Source organism: Melospiza melodia, chromosome 10 (genome assembly GCF_035770615.1).
Source record: "Melospiza melodia melodia isolate bMelMel2 chromosome 10, bMelMel2.pri, whole genome shotgun sequence".
NCBI classification, from domain to species: domain Eukaryota; kingdom Metazoa; phylum Chordata; class Aves; order Passeriformes; family Passerellidae; genus Melospiza; species Melospiza melodia.
In genome coordinates, this window is record NC_086203.1 from 18,375,472 (window position 1) to 18,400,480 (window position 25,009).

General features: G+C 48.6%; 1 protein-coding gene across 2 annotated transcripts; it reads right to left on the reverse strand.

Moving 5' to 3' along the window:
• Positions 1-7,255: 7,255 nt before the first annotated feature.
• On the reverse strand, positions 7,256-21,594 carry WNT5A (Wnt family member 5A). 2 transcript variants are annotated; one of them, XM_063164667.1, is made up of 5 exons: positions 21,445-21,594; positions 18,170-18,303; positions 16,783-17,048; positions 11,759-12,051; positions 7,256-10,065 (listed from the first exon to the last, which is right to left on the reverse strand). In XM_063164667.1, exons 1-5 carry the CDS (start codon positions 21,448-21,450, stop codon positions 9,607-9,609), a joined length of 1,158 nt encoding a protein of 385 aa, XP_063020737.1. In that variant the 5' UTR covers positions 21,451-21,594; the 3' UTR covers positions 7,256-9,606. The 2 variants fall into 2 exon arrangements, with proteins under 2 accessions (XP_063020737.1, XP_063020738.1); XM_063164668.1 differs by lacking the exon at positions 21,445-21,594 and adding an exon at positions 18,626-18,732.
• Positions 21,595-25,009: the final 3,415 nt, after the last annotated feature.

Consider the following 25,009-nt stretch of genomic DNA (forward strand, 5'->3'; position numbering starts at 1 on the left):
ACATGAATTCAGCTTGTCCTTGCTCAAAGGATGATCTAACCCTTACCTTCTCCAGGCTTTCTCAACAGGGGATGGAGGCACAGGGTGGAGAGGAGCTCAGAGACAGAGGTGAAAAGAGGAAGGAAAAACATACACAAACACACAGAAAAGTGATAATTCTGGAGCTTTCCGCCAGGAAGCCCCGTGCCACTGCACAGCAACAAAAATAACCCAGGGGTTCCCTCTCTGCTCTGGCTCCCTGTGAGGAGCCACTTTAAAGCTTTTAGAACATTTGCAGAGTTGGAGAGAAATGTTTTTTGTTTAACTTCAGCTACTTCAGAAATGCCTGGGGCCTGAAGAAACATATTTTTGGATTGCTCCTAAAGAACAGGCTGATCTTTGAAGTTCGGGGAATTTTTTTTCAGATCAAATGTTGAATTAATAAACACCAACATGACAAATCAGTCTGAGAACTGGGGGAAAATTAACAATCACTAAAAAAATCTTTTTGAATTAATTAATTGCGGCATATTGTTACTTACTTTAATATGCTGATGCGTCTGGCACTTCAAGTCCTGTAAGCCACGCTGCAAATGTGTTTTGTATCCCAACTAAGCACTTTTGATATTATTGCCTATTTTTTCCTACAATATAAAAGGCATATCATCACCAGCATCAGCCTGGGTAAGAATGAGATCAAAACTAGTTTACTTATGGATGGTTTAAGAAACGCACACAACAATTCAAAGCAGCTGGAATCTAAAATGTTGTGTACACAGCTTATTTATAACAGAAATTTCATCAATGCCACTGAATTTACCTTGCACTTTCTTGTTGATTGCAGTGTCCCATGTGACTTATTTTCCTTTCACTGTATTGCAAGAAACAGCTGGATAAGGAGCTCTGGAGTCCCTGGGAAGCCATGGGTCAGTCAGCTGCAAGCCACACACCAAATATTAATTACAGCTATGTGGTCAGAGCCCTCTGCTAACACTGCAAATAGGAACCGGATTGTGCCAGCGTTGCCACATCCACATTTTTGTATTCTTGCCTCAATTTTCCTCACCCTATTTTCAGAAAGAAAATCATGATTCATTTCTAATAAGTGCCCTAGTAAATAATTAAAAAGTGATAATGTAAAACAACCTCCCTCTATAAGCACTGGTAAACAACAGTTTGCTCACTGCTGCAGCTCCTCACCATCCCAGGCAGATGTAGAGAGGGAACTATTCAGTATTCTTTCTTGTAGATTTTAGGGTCACTTTTTTCAGGAATTGTGATTCAGCAGCAGACCAGAAGTGTACCTGCAGGGACCACTGGAGCAAGTTTGCTTCTCCAAGGATCATTTATTTATTAAAAAAAAAAATTAATAAAACTCACCCTCTAAGATCCTAGTCTATTCTCATCAACACAAGCCAGGTTAATTGCACCAGGATATTCCCACCATGGGATGGAGCTGAGAGAGGAGAGCTCTGACTGATTTCCTGCCTGCGGACTCCTGGAGCAGAATCAGCTCCCTGGCAAACCCAGTCCCAGCCCTGAGCCTGCCCCGATGGACAGGGTGCTTTGATTAACACCACGAGTGCTGACCCAGAACATCGGTGCCTCAAGGAGGATTCCAGCAAACATCTGGTACCATTAAAGATCTACACCCTGAGAGGGCCAGGGCTGAGGGATTGCATAGCTCCTCTCCTTGGCTGGAACAGCACACAGATTTGAATGTTAGTGGAGCAACGTTTAAGGAAATCGGCATCAGAATAAGGAATGAGGAATGTGAAGTTATTCATTTAGTGGTTTCTCTAATGCTTCTCCATTTAATATTTGCAAATTTAATATTTACACATGCAGGTCTTACAAAAATTATGTTACAAGGAACAGCTTCTGTACTTCTTATAATAAACAACCAACCAAAAAATACAAGGTATGTATAGCAGGGGGTTACAGCTGGCATCCTATATTACTTCTTAGAGTCACTTATCTAAGATCTAGTATCTATAAAAAGCCTCTCTGTTTGCTATTTACACAGGTGTCCTGGAGCATTATATAATCATGTAGCAGATCAACATAGCCTTAGGATCTCAAAGTATAATAAAAGTACCTTAGGATCGTGATGCAGAGGGAAAGAGTTGGCTACCATTTGACACTGGTCTTTTATTCCTTCCAGAAGTTCACCTGGGCATGGAGGATGGATGTCTTTAGTTCTTCATGAGAATAAGACAAAGGAAAAGTATCTTTTTGTAATCTTGTTTGCCTGGATTTTTTAAAATGTACAGTCAAGATGGCTCCTCACATAAATGTTTAAATTTTGCCACTCTTATTTATGCTCTGTGGTTCCACTAAACTTGGCAACAGACCTCCTACAGTAAGGTCCACAAGCCAGGGGTCTGGTAAGATCTCTACTTTCAAGACTTGGACTGTAAAGAAGTAAAGCATAGTGACTTAAAGTATTCAAAATATACACCACCAAGGAGGACAACAAGACATGAGAGATGACAGAATCTACAAAAGGCATAGATGTTTCCACATATTCTCTAACCACAGGAAGGATCAGAAAATATATTACAAATTAAAGCAGATTCTATGATTAATGAAAAATGCCCTCCAGGAAAGGCATCTATCATCCCTTAAAAAATAAGAAAAAAATAATGTGATGTATTATCCATAAAATCCTCCACAATGACTAATCTATCATTTCAGTCAGCCAAATCCTGAAGACAAGGTTTGAATTCTAACAAGGTAACAACAAAATCCACTAGAATGTAAGAACAAGGGACATATTCAATTCCTATTACATCTGGCTTCATTAGAGCTTATTCTGCTTTTAATCTGCTGTAATAAAGTCCTTAAGTTTGAGCAAAGATCTTAGACTTTGACATGCTCATATAGAAGTATACATTGCATGCAAATGACATGGCAAAGGCAGCACAAGTACATCAGACCTTGTTCTTACTATGAATGAATTATGTCCTCCATTCATTAAGTCCTACTCTCATTCTTTTCCAGAGCATCTGCTATGCAGGATCAGCACTGGCTCTTTACAAAAGACAACATCAGGAGGAATAAACTCCCACCTCCCATTCCCTAGGCTGCTGCTGATGCCAAGACATTGCAGCCTCACCCAGCATTTTTATCAGATATTCAGATTCACATATACATTAGAAGACAGTAGCAAAAAACCAAAAGAAATTTAAAATCCATTTATCTATATAATTCAATGCAAATTGTCGCACTTTTGCAAAGTTTTTAGAAAATCTTATCACCTGTTTGCAAGTACAAGCATGTCATCATGCCTGCTGAGGATTGCAGAGGTCATAAGGAACAAGCATTCCATATAATGCATATAACTACCAAGGAATTGCTCCCAGACTCCTGCCATTGGATTTTGCCCTCTTGAACATATATAAATCAACTGGCACTGTGGTTTAAATGGACATCCTGTCCTCGACACCAGCAACCATTTCCCTGCTTGACAGCTATGCAAGACCAACTCTTAAAGCATTTTTTTCTGCATCTTGCACTGCCATTTTTCTCCATAGTGCTTTTTGGAGCTGATTCTTAGGTGATGGGTTTACTTCCAGTTCTTTAATTCCTCAAACTTCATTTACTTACAGGCCCTTTACCCACAAATGTGCTATACAAGATGAAAATATCAAGGTATTACTTGGATCCAGAAAACGTATGCAGAAACACAGATATTCTCAATTTTATATGAATGGCAATCAACACCAATGGAGACTGCTAGCAAAGTCAATGAATTTACTCCCCATAAATTTATCTTTTCCCCATTTTCTTCAAGCATTACTAGGTCACATCTCACTGAGTAGCAGCTTTCTTTTTCATGGTGTGAACCCTTTTGCCCAAAGAAAAGCACAAAAATACATCTCAACAGTATTTTACAGCATTAATGACCTCAACCTCCCTGCCCCAGGTAATGGCCAGTTCAGGTTTGCTCAGGGATTACCCTTCACTCCTCCAAGGCTGCTGATTTACAAAGCAAAGAGATACTTGAAAAGCACTAGCACTATTTGCCTACTAAGCATTAGCTCTTCTGTGATCAATAGTCATGGAAAGTAAATCCCAGCCCATACTTGAGAAAAGCTATATAAAGTTGCAATTTTCTGTATGAAAAACAACAGGAAAACCTACCAGGAGATAGGCTTGCTCGAGTGGACAGAAAAAGAGGCAGAAAGCAGCAGCAGCAAACAGCAGCCAAGACTTTTAAGCAGCTTTTAAGACTAATAGATGCTGCACTCTGCTAACTGCCCAGGAGAAGCAGGAGGAAACCCTGAGGGATGGGTGGTTTCTGGAAGTGGTTCTTGCCATGGAACCTGCCACTGAGGTCTGGGGGTCATTGGAGGAATGGCACAGAAAGTGTCACCTTTCATTGAGGGAACCATATCCTCTGCTCAGGGTGTTCAAGAAAATTACTGTAAAAAAACCAGACAAAAAAAAAAAAAAACCAACAAAGCAAAAAACCATCACTTTAAAAGAGATGGACGGTTGGTATGGAGTGCTTTATGAAAACAGAACAAAACCAAAAAAGAGCTGTGAGCCATGCTATGAACTCTAGTGTAGAGTTTGCATTTTTAAAATTCCTCGCAATGGATCTGGAATAAATCAGCAATGGGTCAAACCGGTTCAGAAAGTGTTTGAATAACTGCCCATGGAGTGGCCAGAGGTTCTCCGTCAGCAGAGTATTTTGACTGCTGCTGTTCAATTACCATTTGAGAAAGCAGGACTGCTGGGAAAGACAACACAAGGTAAACCAACACTGGCTACAAAAGCAATCAGTGCACCAATATCCACAGTGCACAGCCCGGCCCCAGAGACCTTCCCAAAGCAGCTTCACCTCGCGCTGCTCCGAGCCAGCAGCCTCCACACAGCCAAGGTGAGGGGCTGTCAACAAATCGGGGCAGCCCGAAATATCTCACTTTATCTCCATAATAGAAACTGTAATTGACAAATCATTATTTTACATTTATAAAATATATGATGAGGAACATACCACATGCATTCTAGACTTTCTGTCTGCACTGGAAATCAGCTGGGAAATTAGGAGGTATGGCGTAGAAACATCACTACGAATATACCGTATTACTGCTTTTGCAGCTGCAGCCCCAGAATTTGTTTCACAATAATTCAGTTACCCATGTTTAAACAACCAGCCAGCAGAAGAAAGGCTGATATATTTCATATGCATTCTCTTTGAGCAGGGGGGCCTTCACGTCTGGTCGAAAAATGTCAGGCTCATATGACACCACCAGAGTCAGGAGAGATGCCTAACCATAACTAAAAGCAGAATTTGGCCAACACAATTGGAAAATACCAGCAGAGTATATACAAATGCACACACGCAATCTCATATAAGAGCAGAGCATGAGACAGATTGGATTTTTTAATCACACCTTTAAAGAAAACAACATTTCATGTACAAACCTCTCACTGCACTCCTACGTGGATCCTTTATCCCACTGCAACATAAACAGACATACCAGAGTCTGGAGTAGGGAAGAAAGATTTTTCTTTTTCTTTTTTTTCCCATTGAGGATTTTAAACACAATTTAAAAAGCAAAAGAACAGATCTGGCCTGCCTTCCAAACTGACTTCAATAATAGATAAACAGTTTTAAGACTACCACAGTCAGCAAGTACATACATAAGCTTTACATTAATACACTTACCTATATTTTTAGGACAGCTTCATTTTTCCTCGTTGTTCTTGGTTTCCTCCAGCATATAATCCACAAGAAAAAAAACTAGACATTTTTCCTGATTCACCAAACCCATGCTTTTACAACGAATAACCTAATGGTTTAAATATTATTCCTCAAAACTTCTTATCCAAAGGAAAGCAGCCTTTCTATCAGCTTCCATACCAATTCCTACAAGTTTTGTATCATCTTTCTAAGATCATTCAATCAAACCAATCCTCCAGAAAGGAAGGATTTTAGCTTGCATCCTGCATGCAGTGCCTGACTTGAAGCTGCCACTCTCTTCTTCAAGTCTCATATCTCTGATGCACTCATTGGTAACACCTGAGGGCTTTGGTACTTTACAAAAACAAAGTGGATCTCAGGACTGGCGAAGACATAACCAAACACAAACATTTGAAGTTATTACTAAAAAACCAAGATTCTGAAACAGCATTTTTAACAAAATTAAACAGATAAACTTTGGTGCAAATTAAAAACAACTCTCTTGTATCTGAGCCCATAATGACTATTTTGGATACACATTATTTACTGCTGGCAATAAAGAAGTTTTTTGGTAACGTTTCTGTTATTGGGAAAAGCTTGAATACAATCCAGTCAAAAAAAAATGCTGACTTTCCTAAATAGGGGCTGTGTTTTTGCAATAAAGAATACTGGTCAATATACAAGTGGAGGAAAACTGAACCAGATGTCAGTAATAGGACCACAGAACGCTGCATTTGCCCAGAATCGCTATTTTAAACACATGATGTTGGTCTACTGGTTTGTGGGATAATACATTCTTGGCAGCCAGAAAGAGTTTCGATATGTTAGAAGGTTATCCTTGAGCAAAAAAAAAAAAGAGAAAAGAAAAAAGGAGGAGGAGAAATGAGGTTAAGAAAGGCCACTAAATCATCAATTTACCTATAGCAAAAAAAAATATCATGACTTAAGAAATCAGTTCAAAGACAAACCAGTGGCAAAACAGAAAGCTTGGGGTTCATATTAATTTTTGTTTTCTGCTTTACCTCCTTAATACGGATACTTCATTCATCCTTCATTGCACTTTGCCTTCCTGGCTTTTTTTTTTAAGGATTCTTTGCTTCATTTGTACTCAGTTTCTGGAGAGTTTCCACCTTGCAGCTGCACCCAGGGTGGTCACAGCCATGTGGGGGAACCATCCCACACCCAGAGCACACAAACCCAGCACGGAGGGCTTTTCCTCTTGGAAACCTTCGCTCACCCCAGGCTCCTGCTGCCCCAACCCCCTGAAGGCAGCCCTGCAAGCCATAAGCACACAGGTAACAACCCAGCTCCCTGTCCACTGGCAATTTCGTAGTTGCCCACCTCTGAAATGCTGCCTAGCTCAGAGTCACAGTTTCTGAGTGGATTTTTTGGTGTGTTTTTTGGTTTTGGGTTTTTTTTCCCCTTCTATCTGTAAGTCTTCTTAATACTGAAATAAAACGTCAAAATGTACTTTGTATGTTTGGCCAACAAACAGATCCCTGTTTTACCATGTAATAAATTTAAAAATCAACTCTGCTCATTGTCTTAACAAACCCTCCTCTGAAAGATAATTAATACCACTTCCCAATATACAACCAACGTTTTATTTTTATAGTCTATCTTCAATTATGGCATAATCCTTTCTTTTTTTTTAACCAGTGAAATATACAAATCACACAAGACAGAAATATGTACATTAAATGTACAGAACAGAGGAAAGGACATAGAAGATTTACATATCTGAATGACAGGTAAAATATTTTACATTAAATAGGGTTTTAATAGCTAGGATCATGAGATTCAATTCTGCTCAGACAGAAGTCACTAAAAAGGAACATGAGGTGATTCAGCAAATGAAAAAAAAGATCATGGTTTTTGTACAATAAAAACCAAAGTGACATATTCAATGAATTAGTGCTTTATTTATTTCTCTTACTTTAAAGATATTCTTTTCAAACATCTGAAGATGAGGGGTAAATATGTCCTTGTACAATAAATTAAGAGCAATAAAGCGCCATTAAGAAGCTGATAAATGATCAAGATGAATTTAATGATACAGCTTAAAGGCTTGTGAAAAGTCAAGGCTTTAGTACAACTAGGCTAAAGTGAAAGGTTTTCTTCACTTGGTATCTTCAAAACCATTTTCTTGTAGGATGGGACTGAGTTGGAAAGTGGCATCTGAACCAAAGATGAAATCCTGTGTAGCTACACAGCATGGGGGGAACACATATTGTTTGACAAATAACAATTCTCTGTCCAAAAACTGAAAAGCAAGGGCCGAATGCAGCACATTTTGGAGTTGGAAGGGGTCTCCTTTCAGCAATAATCAATAATGCCCTTTATGTGAGAGTGGAGTAGAAGTGATCTCCAGACTGGTATCAATTCAAGTGCAGGGTGCTGCCTCTACCAACCACCCAAGGAAGTCCTGAAATTGGGAAGAGGCTTACTTCTTTGTGATTATCCTTAAAACTTCTGAACGTTACAAGTTCTTTAAAAAATAATAATTAAAAATAAAAACCCGCCAAAAGCTTAGAATCAATCTAAACACCTGAAGAGATCTGAAAAAGAAAATAAGGGATGAACTGCCCCTTTAATTTAGATGTTTTATTTTTTTCTAAATCATTAAAATATATATGTACAAAAAGCTTTGAAGTAGCAGACACCAGAGACCACAGCTCTCCCATATATAAGTAACTGCTCGAGTATAGTCTGAACAGTTGTATAGTGTATATCTGCAGTATATTATCTAAAGCATGTGTATTAAAGACATAGGATGATAAATTTGGTATTGCTGCAACGTTTCATTGAACTATAATAGTCAGTTAATGTTATTAAAATATGAAACTACTGTCTCCTTGAGTGAAAGCGTTCCCAAAATCTGCGAAAAAAATAAAAATCAGTCATTCCAAGAGCGGATATCTAATGATTTATTTTCTCACATAAAATTAGAGGAGTTATTTGTCAAGCTGTGTTTTGAAAGACAGCCAGCTCTTACACCATTTTAAGGCATTTTCAAATGTGGGGAACTCTCCTTTCCATGGGCTTTGCAGGCTGGGAAAGCAAAGCTGTGTGTGAGCACTGCCCAGCCCCAGTGCTGCGGGCAGCCTGCCCCGGGCTGCTCCGCACCCGCCGGGACACACGAGACACCCGAACGTCACGATGGGCTGATGAGGCCAAGCTCTGCCTTGAAGAATATCTTTATTATTCACCAAGGCAGATTTTTTGTTTTTCTGGTTTTTTTTTTTTTTTTTTCCTGTCTTGCTCGGTTCTGGAACCAGCCCCGGTGACTCGGGGATAGCGCAGTTGAAGCCTTTCTGATCCTTTGCTCTTTGCCCTTGTGATGAACATACCCCTTATTTACAGAGCCCTGCATGCACTGAACAGCTTTATACACCCTACTCTAGGAACTCCTAGTGTCTGAACCCAAAAGTCATGGACAGCTCTGTGTGCTCCTCACATCCATAAGGATGGCTCTAACATCCCAAGCACATGACGTGGTTGCTCTGTCTACTGCACGTGTATTACGTTCCATGGATCTAAATTAGGATATGTCGGCTTTTCCCCTCAAACTACTCTATTGTTTGTAAGAAAAGTCAAATTTTTTTTTTAACTTTGTAAAATAAATATTCTCAGATTCTCCCCCATTATTGCCAAAAATATAAGCCTCACACAGTTCTGGGATGGACGCAGAGAGGGTTTCCAGGCACTTCTCTTCGCAACCTTTATACTTTTCTTTTTTCTTTCTTTTTTTCTTTTCCTTCCCCGCCCTTTTTTTTTAGTTTTCTTTTTTTTTTTTTTTTTTAATTTTCTTAAAAGAAGACGAAAACTCCTTGGACTCTATAAATAAAGTGGAGATAGTCCTGCTGAAAGGGAGAAGGGCCTGCACCCCTTTGCTGGCAGGAGGCTGCAGCTCCTCCCACCTCGTCCGTGCCCTATTTGCACACAAACTGGTCCACGATCTCTGTGCACAACTTGCATTTCACGTAGCAGCACCAGTGGAACTTGCAGTGGCAGCGCTCTCGCTGCACCGTCTTGAACTGGTCGTAGCCCCGGCCGCAGCACATGAGTTCACAGCCGTCCATGCCCTCCGAGGTCTTATTGCACAGGCGGCCCTGGGTGCCCAGGGAGCCGGTGCTCTCGTTGCGCACGCAGTAGTCGGGGCTGGGGTCGATGTACACCAGGTCGTGGATGGTGGGGGCGTTGAAGCGGCTGTTCACCTGCACCAGCTTGCCCCGGCTGTTGAGCTTCATGGCGGCGGCGCTGTCGTATTTCTCCTTCAGGGCGTCGCCCACCTTGCGGAAGTCGGCGAGCTGCAGCCAGCAGGTCTTGAGGCTGCACGAGCCGGAGACGCCGTGGCACTTACAGGCCACGTCAGCCAGGTTGTACACCGTCTGCAGAGTCGGGGAGAGAAGCAGGAACCGTGATCAAAGACTAGCACGGCTGTGGAGTGTTTATACCCCTCATCTCCTGCCCTCCGTCGTAGCCCCTCCACAATATTCACCTTAGCATCCCCTCCCCTCCTCCTATTCAGTGAGAATGACGAATAAGCTCACAACCCCCAGGACCCCAAAGATCCAGGAGGAGAGGAGAGGGAGAGGGAGAGGGAGAGGGAGAGGGAGAGAGGAGAGAGGAGAGAGGAGAGGACAGAGGAGAGGAGAGGTCTCACCAGCCTCTCCCCACAGCAGAGACAGCCACAACAGCACACCCAGCCCAGACAGCAGCATCACTCAGGCTGCACTCAAATTTTAGGAATTCGCTCTCACGCCAGCAGAGGATTTTGCTGTTTCATTGAGAAATGTAAAACATTTCCTTATTTTCTATCTGAGTTACTGTCCCTATTGATCTCTGCTTGAGGCTGCAATTAGTGAAAGAGTTAAGATTCCTTTTGCTCCTGGCTCAGCTGCAGCTGATTGTCTACTCTTGGCTCGGCATCCTCCTATCCCAAACACTGCTCTGGAAGAGAGACTTCATCCAAGAAGAAACCCCCAAACACCTATGGGTGGGAGTCAGAGCTACATAGCAATATCCTCTTTACAAAGCTTTGGCAGGGAAACCTCAGTCATTTGCCCTGTACAAATAAAGTAAGAGTCAGTGTTGACACTGCCCCAAAAATCCTGGGGTCTGACACATTAGATGATACTGTAGACAGCTTCCACCCAGCAGTTACAGAGTCTTAACACTGCCAAATGGCACTGCACAGATGAGGCTGAGGAAGGAAAAAACTCCTCAAGTCTCTGTAAGCAACTGTGAAAGTGTCATTTTTCTTCTTCCTAATAGTAATTGGCCTGTCCATTGCTCTCAGACACCCTCCTCTTACATTTAAATACTATTAATTTTCAATTATCTTTCATCCTTCTTCACTTTAGAGCACAAGTGCAAAGTCTCAGCTGACTATTGTTGGCACTTCAAGCTCCAGGAAAATAATGATTTGGCTCTTCATATTCAGACTGTTAAAAAAAAGTTTACACCCATTCATTTAAAGCATTTTTGAGATTAAAGAAACCATGAAGACATGTTCAACCACAGAAGGCCATGTTTTCTAATAGCAAAGAGAAGCTTTTCACATACTCTTAAACCAGGCAAAGAAAAAAAGTCAGAACAATCTTGTGGCACAATTCCAGCCTGGGAAGCCCAGCACACCCCTCTTCCTTCCAACACACACTGTCCTGGTTGGAAATACCAACTAATAAAATTCTGTTCTACAGAGAACCCACAGTGAGCAGGGCACTTCTCATGAAACAATACAGAGGGAAACACAACACGCTTTGGTCCCAGCCTCCCCGTGAGGAAAGCAACAGGGCTGTCAGACAACCAAAAGCAACACCAACCCATGCACTCCCCACCTACCCACCCACACCCTGTGTTTGCCGTTTTCTCATTTTGTGCATCAAACCAAAGACAAGCAACACCAACCCATGCACTCCCCACCCACCCACCCACACCCCGTGTTTGCCGTTCTCTTGTTTTGCGCGTCAAACCAAAGACAAGCCACGGTGGCTGCTCTGCGCCCTGCTGAACCACGTCCTTCCCCAGAAAGAAGGGACGAGGAGGAGCGTGGGGACACACTGTGGCACAGACACTCACTCTTCTGCCGGCCTCGTTGTTGTGCAGGTTCATCATGATGCGCGCGCTCTCGTAGGAGCCTCGCTGGTAAACGCGCTCGCGCTCGCGCGCGTCCACGAACTCCTTGGCGAAGCGGTAGCCGTACTCGATGTTGTCGCCGCAGCCGCCCCACAGCCAGTCCCGGGGCAGGTCCTTGGGCCGCGCGGCGCGGCTGCAGCCGCACGAGGACAGCTCGCCCTCCCGGCACGCGCGGCTCATGGCGTTGACCACGCCGGCCGCGCTCACCGCGTAGGTGAACGCCGTCTCCCGGCTGCCTGCACGGAGACACAAGCGGGGTTAGGGGACAGCCACCACTCCCTCCCTTGTCCTCCCAGCCCGCTGATGGCCGGCAGGACCAAGGCTCTCCAGAGCCACCAAGCTCACGCACACGGTAAAAAGCAGAGTAACCCTGAACCAGGCTGCCAAAACATCCTCACTCTGAAAGAGCCAAGCCAAGCCAAGCCAAGCCATGTGAGCACACACAGTTTGTCAAGAGCAGAAAACACTTCTCTTTCATGCTGGTGAGCACCTGGATGAAAGTGCAGAGTGGAGGTGGGTCAGGGCCGTGAGGCCAGCGGGGCCAAAGCAGCCATGCCTGCATGTGAGGGGAGGGAAGGGTAACAGGCTCTCTGTCCTTCAGAAGATAGAGATGTTAAATACATCTTTTAAAAGTCTGGTTCTTAAATTACTACTTTTCAAACGTGATTGATGCACTTCACCCACTTATTCCAATTTATTTAAAGTTCAAGCAATTTATGAAGTCTCCCAGTATCAAAAGAAGCACGCGGCAGAATAACGCACAACTTTTCACCCTACACATTAGCCAGACACTTCTAGAAGAGACTATTTAAAACTAACAACAACCTGTGCTGGTTATTATCCACCACTTCAGCTCTTGTGAATATGGCAAGGGAGCCCACGGACAATCATTTTTACAAATTACAGGGAAGAAAAAACCCTTGGCACGAGGTGGCCTTGAAGGTTTTCTCCTGCATCTGGTGCCCTTAAATGGAAATGGAAAACCTCAAGTTTCCAGCTTTCGTTAAGAAAAAGTTACAATACCCATAATGTAAGACATGGCCACATACCATCCTATTGACAGTATCAGATCCCACCTCATTAAGTGTCTGACTTCCCCAATCACTTTTCCAAGGGTGCCACAAGTTCTGAGTACAACTAGCAGAGCTTGCAGATAGACAAACACAAAACTTGCACCAGAGAGCAACACTTGAACTTTGTTTTTCTCCTTAAGAGACAGCATCCCAATGGGTCGTTTCCAAGAAAGATTCTTGGAATGACTAAGAATAGACTAAATATTTTTTTTTTCTGTTTATATGATTTAAGTTTTATTCTAATCTTTAGTCTAATCAATAGATCAAGCTAGTTTTTAGTCTTGGTTTTACGTGATTTTACTTAGGGAACATCATGACCTTTAAAAACTAGGATGTTATGAGGCTGTGTTTTGGGCAAATCATATATATTTAGACAGCAACATTTTAGGCAGAATCTCTTTGTACAAGATGTATCATGACAGGTCAAATCTAATAGGAGCTTTCAAGCACTTCTGAAACATAAATAATTTGAAGTCTGGTTCATATTTAACATCAAGATGACACCATGATCAGAGCAGTTTTGTTAATACAACAGCTGTCATCCACTGGATTGATTTTAGTACTAGATGCTGGGTTTAAATGGGAAAAATCAGAAATCTTATGTTAGGAAAGATGAGACTTAAGAAACATCAGAAGCACTTTGCTACCTTACAATCAATGGTCTATACTCACAGACACCTGCTCTTGGAAGTATCTACAAGAATTGTGGGTATAAAGGGTTACAGGAGTAGCATTTTCAGTTAAAAAAACATTGGCTTTATTTGGTGACTTAAGCCTTGCATCTACTGCAAACTATAGCAGGGGGAACCTCATACAGATTTTAATGTTCCCCTTTGCTCTGTAACACACATTTTTGGATTAATTCCTTAAGCAAAATTTCCACTCTATTGAGAGGAAAGAAACGTGGTCTGCTTTGGACCACAGGACTCGCCTCTTCCATTCCATTTTTGTTCTTTTGCATGTTTAGTTAACTCATGCTTTCTCATGGTTAACTCTGCCCCTTATTGTGGGATTTAAACTCATAAAGCTGACTATTTTTGACTCGTTTTCATTATTAACCTGGAACAAATTTTAAAGAACTTACTCTCAGTGGGAAGGAGAAGGAAAGGCTTGGGTACAGGAAGGAGAGTTGCCCTGCAAGTTCCCTCCTTGAGCATTTAGGCAAATTATAAAATAGCATCAGCTGCTGAAGTGCACTTCAAGCCAACACTGCCTCAAGCCATCGACCCCAGGAACACATTAAGAGTGATGGCTCCACACGGATGAGTTACTCTGAGTTTTCTTTTTTTCCCTTCTTTTTTCAGTCTTTAGGCACAACTGTGCTTTCCTTCACTGTCAAACATATCTGTCTTTTCCCACAGTCCAAGATTTCTCTCTATTGTAGCCATGGCAAGCAAACACACATTCCAAACACGTTCGAGTCCCCTCTCTCCCATATATATAAAACATAGAAATGGAACTGTTCAATATACACACACTGTAGGAAGCCACCCACAGAGCAAGGCGCTGAGCTTTACACTCCATCTGAATAAATCTGCAAGAACAGAACTTTTTTTTTTTTTTTATACCTGAACATAAGATACAAAATGTTCTTTGTCTTGCATTTTAAAAGCATTCAACATCAGGCTGAAGGCAGAACAAGCTGGACCCCAACCACACGGAGCTGTAGGGGGAGGATCCAGTGATTTTGTTTCCTGTTAGCACTTAGCAAAGCCCATGTGCAGCCTGCACAGGGCTGGCCACAAAGCCAGGAGACGGCAGCGAGCACCGTGGCCTGACCCGGGAACCAGCACCCGAGGAGAGCAGAGCAGAACACAGGCCCTAAAACTTTACAGTTCAATAAGCCACAGAGCAAGTTTCCAAACCCAAGGGCAGGTTTATTTGTACAGCTTTAGCTAACTGCAGGGTAAATCCTGGAAGAAAGACTGTCCATTGACACACGGGGCCGTGGCTGTGCCGTGCCCGGGAACTCTCTGGGGCGCAACCAAGGGCACGAGGCAAAGCCTCCCAAACAATGGGCACTCAGAGCCCGCACCCTGCACTGCTGGCAGCAAGGGCATCTCACAGCCCAGCACACAGCCCATGGCAGGCTGAAACCAATGGGATCAGGCTCTGGAAGTGCCCACTCTTCCCTCCACACAGAGGAACACCAGCTGGTCATTACTGAGGGTCAGCACGAAATACTACAGGCTGCTACACCTCCTTCTTGCTCTCACTGAACACACTCTTCATGCTCTCACTCCTGAATATGGCTATTAACCCTGCTTCCATCCGCAATTAGAATAAGTGGCTTAATTACATGATGAATTGCTGTGTAGACATCAGCTAATACAGTCATATCCAGCAAGAGGGTGTGGCAAAGTTATTTAACTTGAAAGGAGCCACCTTTAAATAGATCTGTCATACTTGGGGAGGGCAGAAATATCGATTCCAGAGACAGACACCACAAATCACGGGCCCCATCCTGCGCACTCCTTCACACCAACAGTCCCCCTGAGCTAATTTTCACTTGCTTGGATAATAAATAAGGGCTGAAGGATGAAGGCCTAAATTTTAAACAGATTAATTTTCTGACATTTTTTAGACTAGAACAGAGAGGTGTACAGAAGAAGCTTGCTTTCACGTTTTTACACTTTTGCTTGGGTAAGGTAAAAAAAAACCCCAAACTCTGTGGAGGGTTAACACTGTGCTTTATAACGCCTAGGGAAGGTTGTTTATCTAAAATCAAATGTTCCAATTCGGTACTTTCATGCAACAGATTTTTTTCTATTTGTCTGACAATCTCCAAATAAAAACGTCTTTTAACAAAAACTGAGACCAAATGTGAATTGATGCATTCCTTCAACTTTAACTGGAGTCAGCCCATTTACAGACAAACCCAGACTGAAATCAATTTTAAAACTTTTCCTTTTTCTAAAGCAGGACAGAAAAACACTGCCATAAAAGCTTTGCTTTACAACCCCAACTAAAAAGCAGTGCTGCATTTGCCAGTGTACTGCTCACTACTTAAAGCATCACAAGTGTCACCCAGAAAAGTAGGCATTTTTCAGTTGATTGCACAAAATCAGCAATCTGCCTTGAGAAATTCAGAAGAAGGTTTCACCATGGACCCCATTCAACAGTACTGGTTAAAATTTTGCCAAGGATTTTAAAATACTACAAGATCCTCAAATGCTTATAAAGTCAGGCAGCACATGAACACTGGAGAAGGCCTTTTCAGAGAGGATCTGATAGGGGAAGGGTTGGGTGTCCACCAAATTGTGATAAGATTTAAACAAGAATCTGTCTCTCACCATGGACATGATTCCATCAAATGTCAGTTACAAGGAGAATCACACATTTTACCATGATAGAACTCATCTCATGAAAATTACCCTGCTACAGTAATTTAAAAATAAATCTGTTTTCCTTAAAAAGAGAGAAAAAACCACTGTATCTGGAAATAAGCAAGGAGGAATTGCCTATAAACACTAATCGACAGAGCAGCAATTTTCAGTTAACCTCTGGACCAAGAGCGATTTATTATCCAGCTGCTAACTTTGGAACTAGACATGGACATCTTTAATTTTACAAGACGCTGCTGGTTTTAATTCTTGTAGGTTGCCTTCGTTTTGTCTCAGGTTCTCTAAAAAAGAGATTTCAGGGCCTCATTTTCCTCTCTCCCCTATTCCCATATGCAAATATATATTCCTACTTTGTTTTCCAAGACATATGGCTGGACAGTGGTGGGAAATCACCTCCAGCTAAAAATAATCCAGCTCCTTTGCCAACTTTTAGAAACACTTGATTGTATACAGTACTCAGTAAGAACCTGGCAAGAGATTCAAGTGCAGAACAGTGTGTGCCATACATATCCTCAGACAAGAGTTTAATCATAAAGACGTTGCTTCCTACCTATCTGCATGACTCTGCCAAAAACAGAGTTGTTGTCCACAGTGCTGCAATTCCATCTTCTGTGTCTGAATTGATACTGGCACTCCTTAATGCCCGTCTTTGCACCCTCTCCAATGAACTGCATATGGTCCTGATACAACTGGCAGAGCTTCTTCTGTCCCTGGGAAAGCCCTGCTAGCTGGCTGCACAGGGGCTGGGCTCCTATAATGTACACCTCTGACATCTGAACAGGGTTCATGGGGTTCATGGGGTTCATCCCTAAAGACCTGCACAAAGAAAGAGCTGCATAAATGAACAGAAGACTTCAAAATAAAATAAAGCAAATCTTTAAAAATCTACAAATCCCAGACACGTATCTTATACATGAGTATACAACTCCTGTTTTTGTTAACAAGTGAGAAAAAAAACCCAGACACATAAATATAAACTTTTGTTTTAAGAACAGGACAGAAGTTACTGTGGTTATCACCATACATTAGAGACTGAGGTACGACACAGACTTGGAAGACGTGCATCTAGGCAGTCTTTCACCAGCTTAAATTGACACAGTAAAAAACCAGAAGCTCCAAACAATTGCAAGGCCAGGAAAATAAATAAAGCAAAAATGAAAAAAGCTCTCCAAATCCCAATTTATCTTAACACATATTTTATACTTAAGTCTGGGTTTTTCAGTCTGATCTCTTATAAACAAATAGGGAAACCTTTAGCAAGCCAGAAGTAGAAACTTGCTGCAGACTAGTCTAGCTTCTTCCAAATGACAACACAGAAACATACAGGCAAGTATATTCATTCTAAACAAAATCAAATTTGTTTTCTTAATTCTTAAAGTGCTCTTCACATGATACATTTCAATTAAAAAGTAGCTATTAATCCAAAAGGCATCACTGGAAAAAGCAGACAAACACCTATTTCAAGAACTCTCAACATTGTACAGTACACAGATAATTTGCCAAAGCTGGAATTTAAACGTACTCCTTTGTAACGAAATATATTTGTACACATTTCAGTTACAGAAAACTTCAAACTGAAACTTTAACTTTTTCCTTGCAAATCAGCATTTTCTCTTGTACGTGCAAACCATCTAACGTAAGGGAGTTGAAACATCTCTTTTAAAAGAAAAACAATTATAGTGATTTAAAGATGATAAAATTCATAGAGAATCCACCAGACAGCATTCTAAAAACTGTGTTTTACTAGACGAGATGTTGCACATTTACCCTCACTCGACAGACCCGTTCTACCCAACATATTCCAACCAGAACTTCTCCCCTGCTGCCTCGCTCCGGCCGCACTCCCGCAGAAACAAAGTACAGAAGAAGCACAGAGACATTGAAGCAAGCAAATCTTGACACCCCCTTCCAAAAGCAAGTCGATACGAGATGCTTACCACCAAGAGCTGGCTTCTATTACAACCTGGGTAAAAGAGGAGAAAACGGCCAGAGCCACTACGAGGTAATGAGAAGCCATTGTGCTGCCAACTGTCCCCACAGCACCTCCGTGGATTAATACTGCACTGGATTTCTGGAGGGGGGAGAAAAAGGATCAGATTGTTTATTGCTTCTCAGACCATTTTCGAGCATTCAAGTTTAAACAACGGAAGTCTCCGGGCCCCTTTTAACTTGACTCTGCCTCGCCGGCCCTTCTCCGCGCCGAGGCTCTGGTGCCAGACACAGGCGCAGCACCCGCGGCACCGGGCAGAGCCCACCCCGCAGCCCCCACCCCTCGGACACCGCCTTCCCGGGGCGCCCGCCCGTCCCCGCGCCCCGGCCCCGCCGCTCGCACCCCGCCCCGGCCACCGGAGCCGTCCCCGCTGCCCCGGGGCGCGGCGACCCGCGGGCATTACCCCATGGCAGCCCGCGCCGGGGACACGGAGGGCTCACGGCTGGCTAAAGGCGGCTGCAGGTTCGCACAGCGAGCCCGACAGGGAGGGGGCCGGCGCCTCGAGGGGTCGGTTCCGCGGGGGCCCGAGGGCTCCCGCCCCGCGATGATGCGGCCGCTCCTTGCCCTGCTCCGTCGGCCCCTAAAACATCGCGGCGCTGCCTCGGGGCTCCCGCCCGCCGCGACCGCCGAGCTCCGCGCTGGCACCGCGGGCACTGCCCCGACGGCAGCCCCGGGGCCGCTACCGGGCCGGGGAGGTACCAGGAGCGACAAGGGGCAGCTCCGCGTCCCGACCCGGACCCTGCAACAACCGGGCTGCCGTCCTGGAAGTCAAAGGCTTCCCCCGACAGGTCCCGCGATCACCGTCTGGTCCTCACACGGGACTCTCTCACTCTCTCCCCAGAGCCATTCCTGGGGTTGATTTCCCCTCCCCTCGGAAGGAAAAAAAAAAAAAAAAAAAAGAAGAAAAATAAAAGGACATTTCGACACTTGGGGGCTCCCTATTCCCTATTCATTCTCCAAAGGCCCTTAACGCTGAATTGAAGGTGTTCTTAATTCTAATTTATTTCTGTTTGCGAAGGGCCGGGAGGAGCGGAGCGCTGACAGCGGGGCGGACACGGAACCTGCCCGGGCACACGCGGGGGAGCTGCGGCAGCGCGGGGACCCCCACGGGCCGCTCCCCGACACCGCTCGGGGGCCGCAGCCCTGGGGCGAAGCCTCCCCGCGCCGTGCGGGTTCAACATCCATCCCCTGCCGCGGGAGATGAGCCCCCAGGTCCCCGCTGCTGAGGGTGGGTAAACGGGGCCGGTCTCCCGCAGCAGAAAGAGCCCGCCCGTCCCACGGGGGCTCGGTCCCGGCAAAGGTGCGAACGCCGAGGGCGTGCTGAGCGAGGGACGAGGCGAAGCGAGGAGCGCGCGGGGCAATCCGCGACACCCGACAGCGCGCAACGCGCCGGGCTCTTTTCATCGTGTCACTTCTTGAAACAATGACAGTCACAAAGGAGCGCCACCAAAGTGCCCGAGCCCAGCCCGAGGAGGTCGGAGACGCCGGCGCCCATGCGGGACGCCGACAGCTGTGCATCAGCCCGGCCCAGCAGCCAGCCCAGGCACGCCGAGCTGCCGGCGGGGCAGAGCCGGGAGCGGGGCAGAGCCGGGAGCGGGGCAGAGCCGGGAGCGGGGCAGAGCCGGGAGCGGGGCAGAGCCGGGAGCGGGGCGCTGTCCCCGCAGCTGGACGCGGCCGGCAGGGTCAAAGCGCTCTGTCCCCACAAGGCCGGGGCGCCCCCGCGCTCGGAGCCCCCGGGCCGGCGGTGGCGGCTCGCTCCCAACAGGGGGCGGCCTCGCTCGGCGGCTCTGCCCTTCCGACGGCAGCTCCGCGCCGCTGCCATCGCCCCCTGCGCTGCGCGCACCGCGCCGGGCTGCGAGGCTGCGGAGGAGACACCTGCGCCCGGGGCCGCGGACAGCCCGGCCCTGCCAGCCCGGCCCTTCGGCACGCAGCAGCTGACAAGGTACCACCAGAAACGACACACACAAAAAGCCCACAGTAAAAAAAAAAAAAAAAAAAAAAAAAAAAGAAAAGAAAAAAGAAAAGAAAAAAGGCAGACTGCCCAGCAGCACGGAGCACTGGAGATGGGGAGTGCGAGGCACCGCGCTCAACTCTGTAGGGCCGCGGAGATTGGGTTTTGGTATTTAACGCACCCCATGCGGAGCCCGCGCTCCTTGCCGAGATGAAAAGAGAGGCTTTTACAGATCCTGCACCGCGGGATCGCCTCTGATCCTGTTTTACACGGGATGTCTGGAAAGCCTGCGAAGGCATCTGGTTTTCTAGGAGCACTACCAGCGGGCAGGCGGCATCCAGAGCCCGGCTCCGGGGGGCTGTAAACCGCGGGAGGCGCAGCGGCTCCGCGGGGACCCCCCGGCCGCCCCCTGCTCCCCGCTGCGCCTTCACAGCCATTTGGAGGAGCCAGAGCACGTCTCACGTTCGCAGGGAAAGGCACGGGTCGGGTCCCGGCCCAGCTCTCCCCAGCGGCGGCGCAGAGGGGCTGTTTTCCCGGGGGTGAAGGCACATCGTGTCCTTCCCTCGGCGCCCGGGGACAGCCTCGCTCCTCGGCCCCGCTGAACTCCCCGTGACCCTCCGAGCGCAGCCCATTTACCATACAACTGACAATTAAAAACAAACAAACAACAAAAAGCCAACAGCCTTTCCAACATGGAGTCCTCGCAGCGCTAAGGGGACCCCGAGGAGCCGCGCTCCTCCGCGCTGACCCAGGCGGGACCCGCTGCAGATGCAGAGTGATAATCTCCAGAAACTGAGAATAAAATTAAATGGGGGGGGGGGGGGGGGGAAGGGGGGGCTGACTCCGGGTCCTCCGCTGGCCCCCAGCCAGTTCTCCTTAAAGGTACAGGCCACCATTAGCGCCGACGTTGGGCTCCTCCATAGCGATCCTCCTCGGGAAACTTTGGGAAGTTTGGAAAGATGTCTTTAAACTCGCGTTAGGAGCCGCTGCCAGAAAGATGCACCGGGACGCGGCGGGCAGAGCGAGCCCAGCAAGTGTCCCTGCGGCGGGCAGCCTCTCTTCGGGGGGAAATTTAAAAAGAGAGGGAAAAGCAGAAAATACAAAAGCTTTTCCCAAGTGGGGAGCAGAACTCTCCGCGGTGGGTGAGAGCGGAGAGGCAGCAGCACCCGGCGCTGGCCGAGGAGGGCAGGAGAGGCCGCCCCGCACCTCGCCGAGCGCAGCCCACCCTGCGCGCCCGCGGCCCCTGCGGCGCGGAGCCCCCGCGGACTCACCTCCATCGCGCGGGATCACCGAGAGGGAGCAGCCAAGTAATCCAAGCGGAGCGGGAGGAGAAACGGCGAGACGAAAGTAAAATCCTGGCTCGCAGGAGCCGGGCGGTATCGTCCCGAGCCGCGGCCGGGGGAGCGCGGGGGCCCGCGGAGCTGGCGGGGGGCGGCGGGCGAGCGGCCGCCCTGTCCGGCGCAAACCGAGCGTGTCCGACTGCGGAGCGGGGCACCAGTGCAGCCTTCTTTCCAAGGTCCATCAGCAATCGCAGTAATTAGGGCTTTCCACCAGCAGAAGAAGAAGGAGGTAAAAAAAAAAAAAAGCCAAAAAAAAAAAAAGACCAAAAAAAAAGCCAACCCAACACACGCACACAGCGCCCGTGGGCGTGATTGTGCGGAAGCAAATAAAAATCTTCACAAGCGGCAGCGAAAGCGCCGCGGGCGACGATCCGTCCCACCAGCCCAGGTGGTGCCGCCGCGGGGCTCCCCGCGCTCCCACCCGGCTCCGCCGGCGCTCGGGCCGCCGACCGCCCCCTCCGCACGGCGCGGACCGGCCCGCGAGAGGGGGACGATGGAGCCGAGCGGGCGCAGGGCTCCCCCCTGCCCGCCCCCCTTCACTTGCCTAAAGGCTGGGCGGTGCAGAGCCGGGGGTCCGCCGCTGCAGAGCCATCCCGGGGCCGGCTCCCTCCATTTTACACTGAGAAGAAAAAGCCCAAACAGAAAAAGAAGTTTCTGCACAAGCGGGAAGGGGGAGGGGGGCTGTGCACGCGTTTGCCTGTCTTACGGGGCGACTGATCCTGCAAGGCGAGCAGGGGCAGGGGGAGGGGAGCAGTCCGGGCTTCAGGAGCTGCGGCTCCCCCAATCCATCGGTGCCAGAGGCGCCCAGCGCCGGGGAGAGGGATACGCGGGAGAAGCGCCGGGAGAGCAAGCCGGGGCAGGCGGCGTCGCGGCAGCCGACCCTTCCTCCGTGGGGCTCTGCCCCCGCCGCCGCAGCCGGCCCGGCTCCCCCCGCGTCTCTCCCTCGCTCCTCTTCACCCCGCTGCTTAAAACTGCGAAAGAGGAAAAAAAAAAAAAAAAAAAAAAAAAAAAAAAAAAGGAAAAGAAAGAAAAAAAAAAAGTTAAGAGAGCCAACGGCAGCTGGAAAACTTTCTCGGCGGCGCATGCGCCCAGGGCCGGCCTATTGCAGACGGGGCTGGATTTTAAAGCTGTACGGCAGCGAGCGGGACCCCGCCGGCCCCGGGGCGGGGAGCGCCCCCCGAGCCAGTGCCCGGCCCGGCCCCGCACCCCCGGCCCGGTCTCGGGGTGAAGCCCCGTGAGGGCAAACTCCTCCTGCAAAGCAGTGCCCCGTGCGCCTGTCCCGGCCGGCGCGGTGCGTGCGGGGGTGCACGGCCCCTCCAGCACCGCCGGCTGCTCATCCCGGGCCGGGATGGGGGCACACGTACACCCGTGCAATCCCGTGTGCACCCACACGCACGCACATGTACACCCATGCACACCATGCACACACAGCCGGGCCGTGCCGGGCCGGTGCCGCGGCGCTCCCCTCGCACACATGTGCACACAACGTGCGGCGCACATGGCCGCGCCGAGCGTGCCCAGCGTCCCTGCCGGCGGCCCGGGGACCAGCCCCGCTTGTCGCATGCTCCGAGGCGCGGAGAGTGCCGCCTGCCAAAGGGGACCGAGCGAGCTCGACGGCTCGCGTTCCTCCTCCTGCAGCGGCTTTTTGGCGCTGTAAATTTGGCAAGTTGTTGACAAAAGTGTTTGGATTAAATCAAGTAAGACCCAATGAGAGCTACAGGGGAGAGGGGCTTCGCGGGCCCTTTGCACCTCCCCGCTCTTTCCCTGCTCTGCAGCCCTCGGGTTTTTATTGCACCGCTCCCGTCCCGTGTGCACCCGAGCACAGGAAATGGGAGCGTTCCCCCAGCCCCGCCGTAACTCCGCGGAGTTTCCCTGCATCCGTCTGCAACTGCGGGTCCACGGGGGGATGCGGGGGAGGGGGCGCATTATCAAAGCAGCCCTGGGAAATCCAACCAGGCTGCGAGAACAGCTCCGCTATCAATAAACGCATTCACTCCCTCAAAGCCATTCCAGTGCAAACAAAATCCCTTCAGGAGGCCGATGGGGGACAAATCACATCGCGGCCGGCCCCAGCCCACCTGCTCCCGAGCCGAGAGCTCGCCCGCCCCGCCGGGGCGCTGCCCGCCAGGTAAGCGCAGCTCGGGCGGCACCAGCCGGACGGGCCGCGATGGCCACGGCTGCCCTCGGCCCTGCGCCCCCTGGGCCACCCCTCCGTGGCTATGGCGGGACCCCGAACCGGCCGGGGGGAGCCGCGCTGCCGGGGCCGCCCAGAGGGGCGCGGAACGGGAGCGGAGCCCCCTCGGGGCACAGAACGGGAGCGGAGCCCCTCGGGGCGGGAGGAAGGGGAGCGGAGCCCCTCGGGGCGGGAGGAACGGGAGCGGAGCCCCTCGGGGCACGGAACGGGAGCGCAGCCCCCTCGGGGCGGCAGGAACGGGAGCGGAGCCCCTCGGGGCGGCAGGAACGGGAGCGGAGCCCCCTCGGGGCGGCAGGAACGGGAGCGGAGCCCCCTCAGGGCACGGAACGGGAGCGGAGCCCCCTCGGGGCACGGAACGGGAGCGGAGCCCCCTCGGGGCACGGAACGGGAGCGGAGCCCCCTCGGGGCGGCAGGAACGGGAGCGGAGCCCCCTCGGGGCGGCAGGAACGGGAGCGGAGCCCCCTCAGGGAACGGAACGGGAGCAGAGCCCCTCGGGGCACGGAACGGGAGCGGAGCCCCTCGGGGCGGCAGGAACGGGAGCGGAGCCCCTCGGGGCACGGAACGGGAGCGGAGCCCCTCGGGGCGGCAGGAACGGGAGCGGAGCCCCTCGGGGCACGGAACGGGAGCGGAGCCCCTCGGGGCGGCAGGAACGGGAGCGGAGCCCCCTCGGGGCACGGAACGGGAGCGGAGCCCCTCGGGGCACGGCGGGCAGGGGCGCAGCCCCGCACTCTGCGACACCTGAGCGCCCCGGCGGGGCCCGAGGCCGCAGCATCGCTGCCGGCAGCTTTCTGTACTCCCTAATACCCAAAGAGCCTTTCCAATAGGAATCCTCGCTGCCCGGGCTGCTGTTCATTCCTCGGGACGCCTGGTGAGGAATTTATAAATTAGGTGTAGCACCAGGTCCGGGGAGGGGGAAGGAATAAGGGGGCTGTTCGTTTCTTTAAGAAGACCAACCTTAGTTTTATGCCTAGTAAATAATATTTTATTGCCTTTGGTTTACTGTGGCATTTCAATTATCCCCTTTAGGAGTCTGCAAACTGCGCGGGTTAAAGGTCATTTCTCAAATCACTAGAATTAGTAAAGAATAGCAGAAAACTGTAAAAGGGGGAGGAGCTGCGCAGTAAAACAAGAAAGATCGCCTGGAATACACTAATAAAAAGCCCCGAGCTGTTTACCTCTCGCATTTGTATTCCCGAACGATGTTTATCATCGTGTAATTGCACAATGTCATCGGGCACAGGAAAACGCCAAGCCCGGGATGATCCACACGGGCAGGGCTGAGCGGCAGCTTGGCAGAGGGGG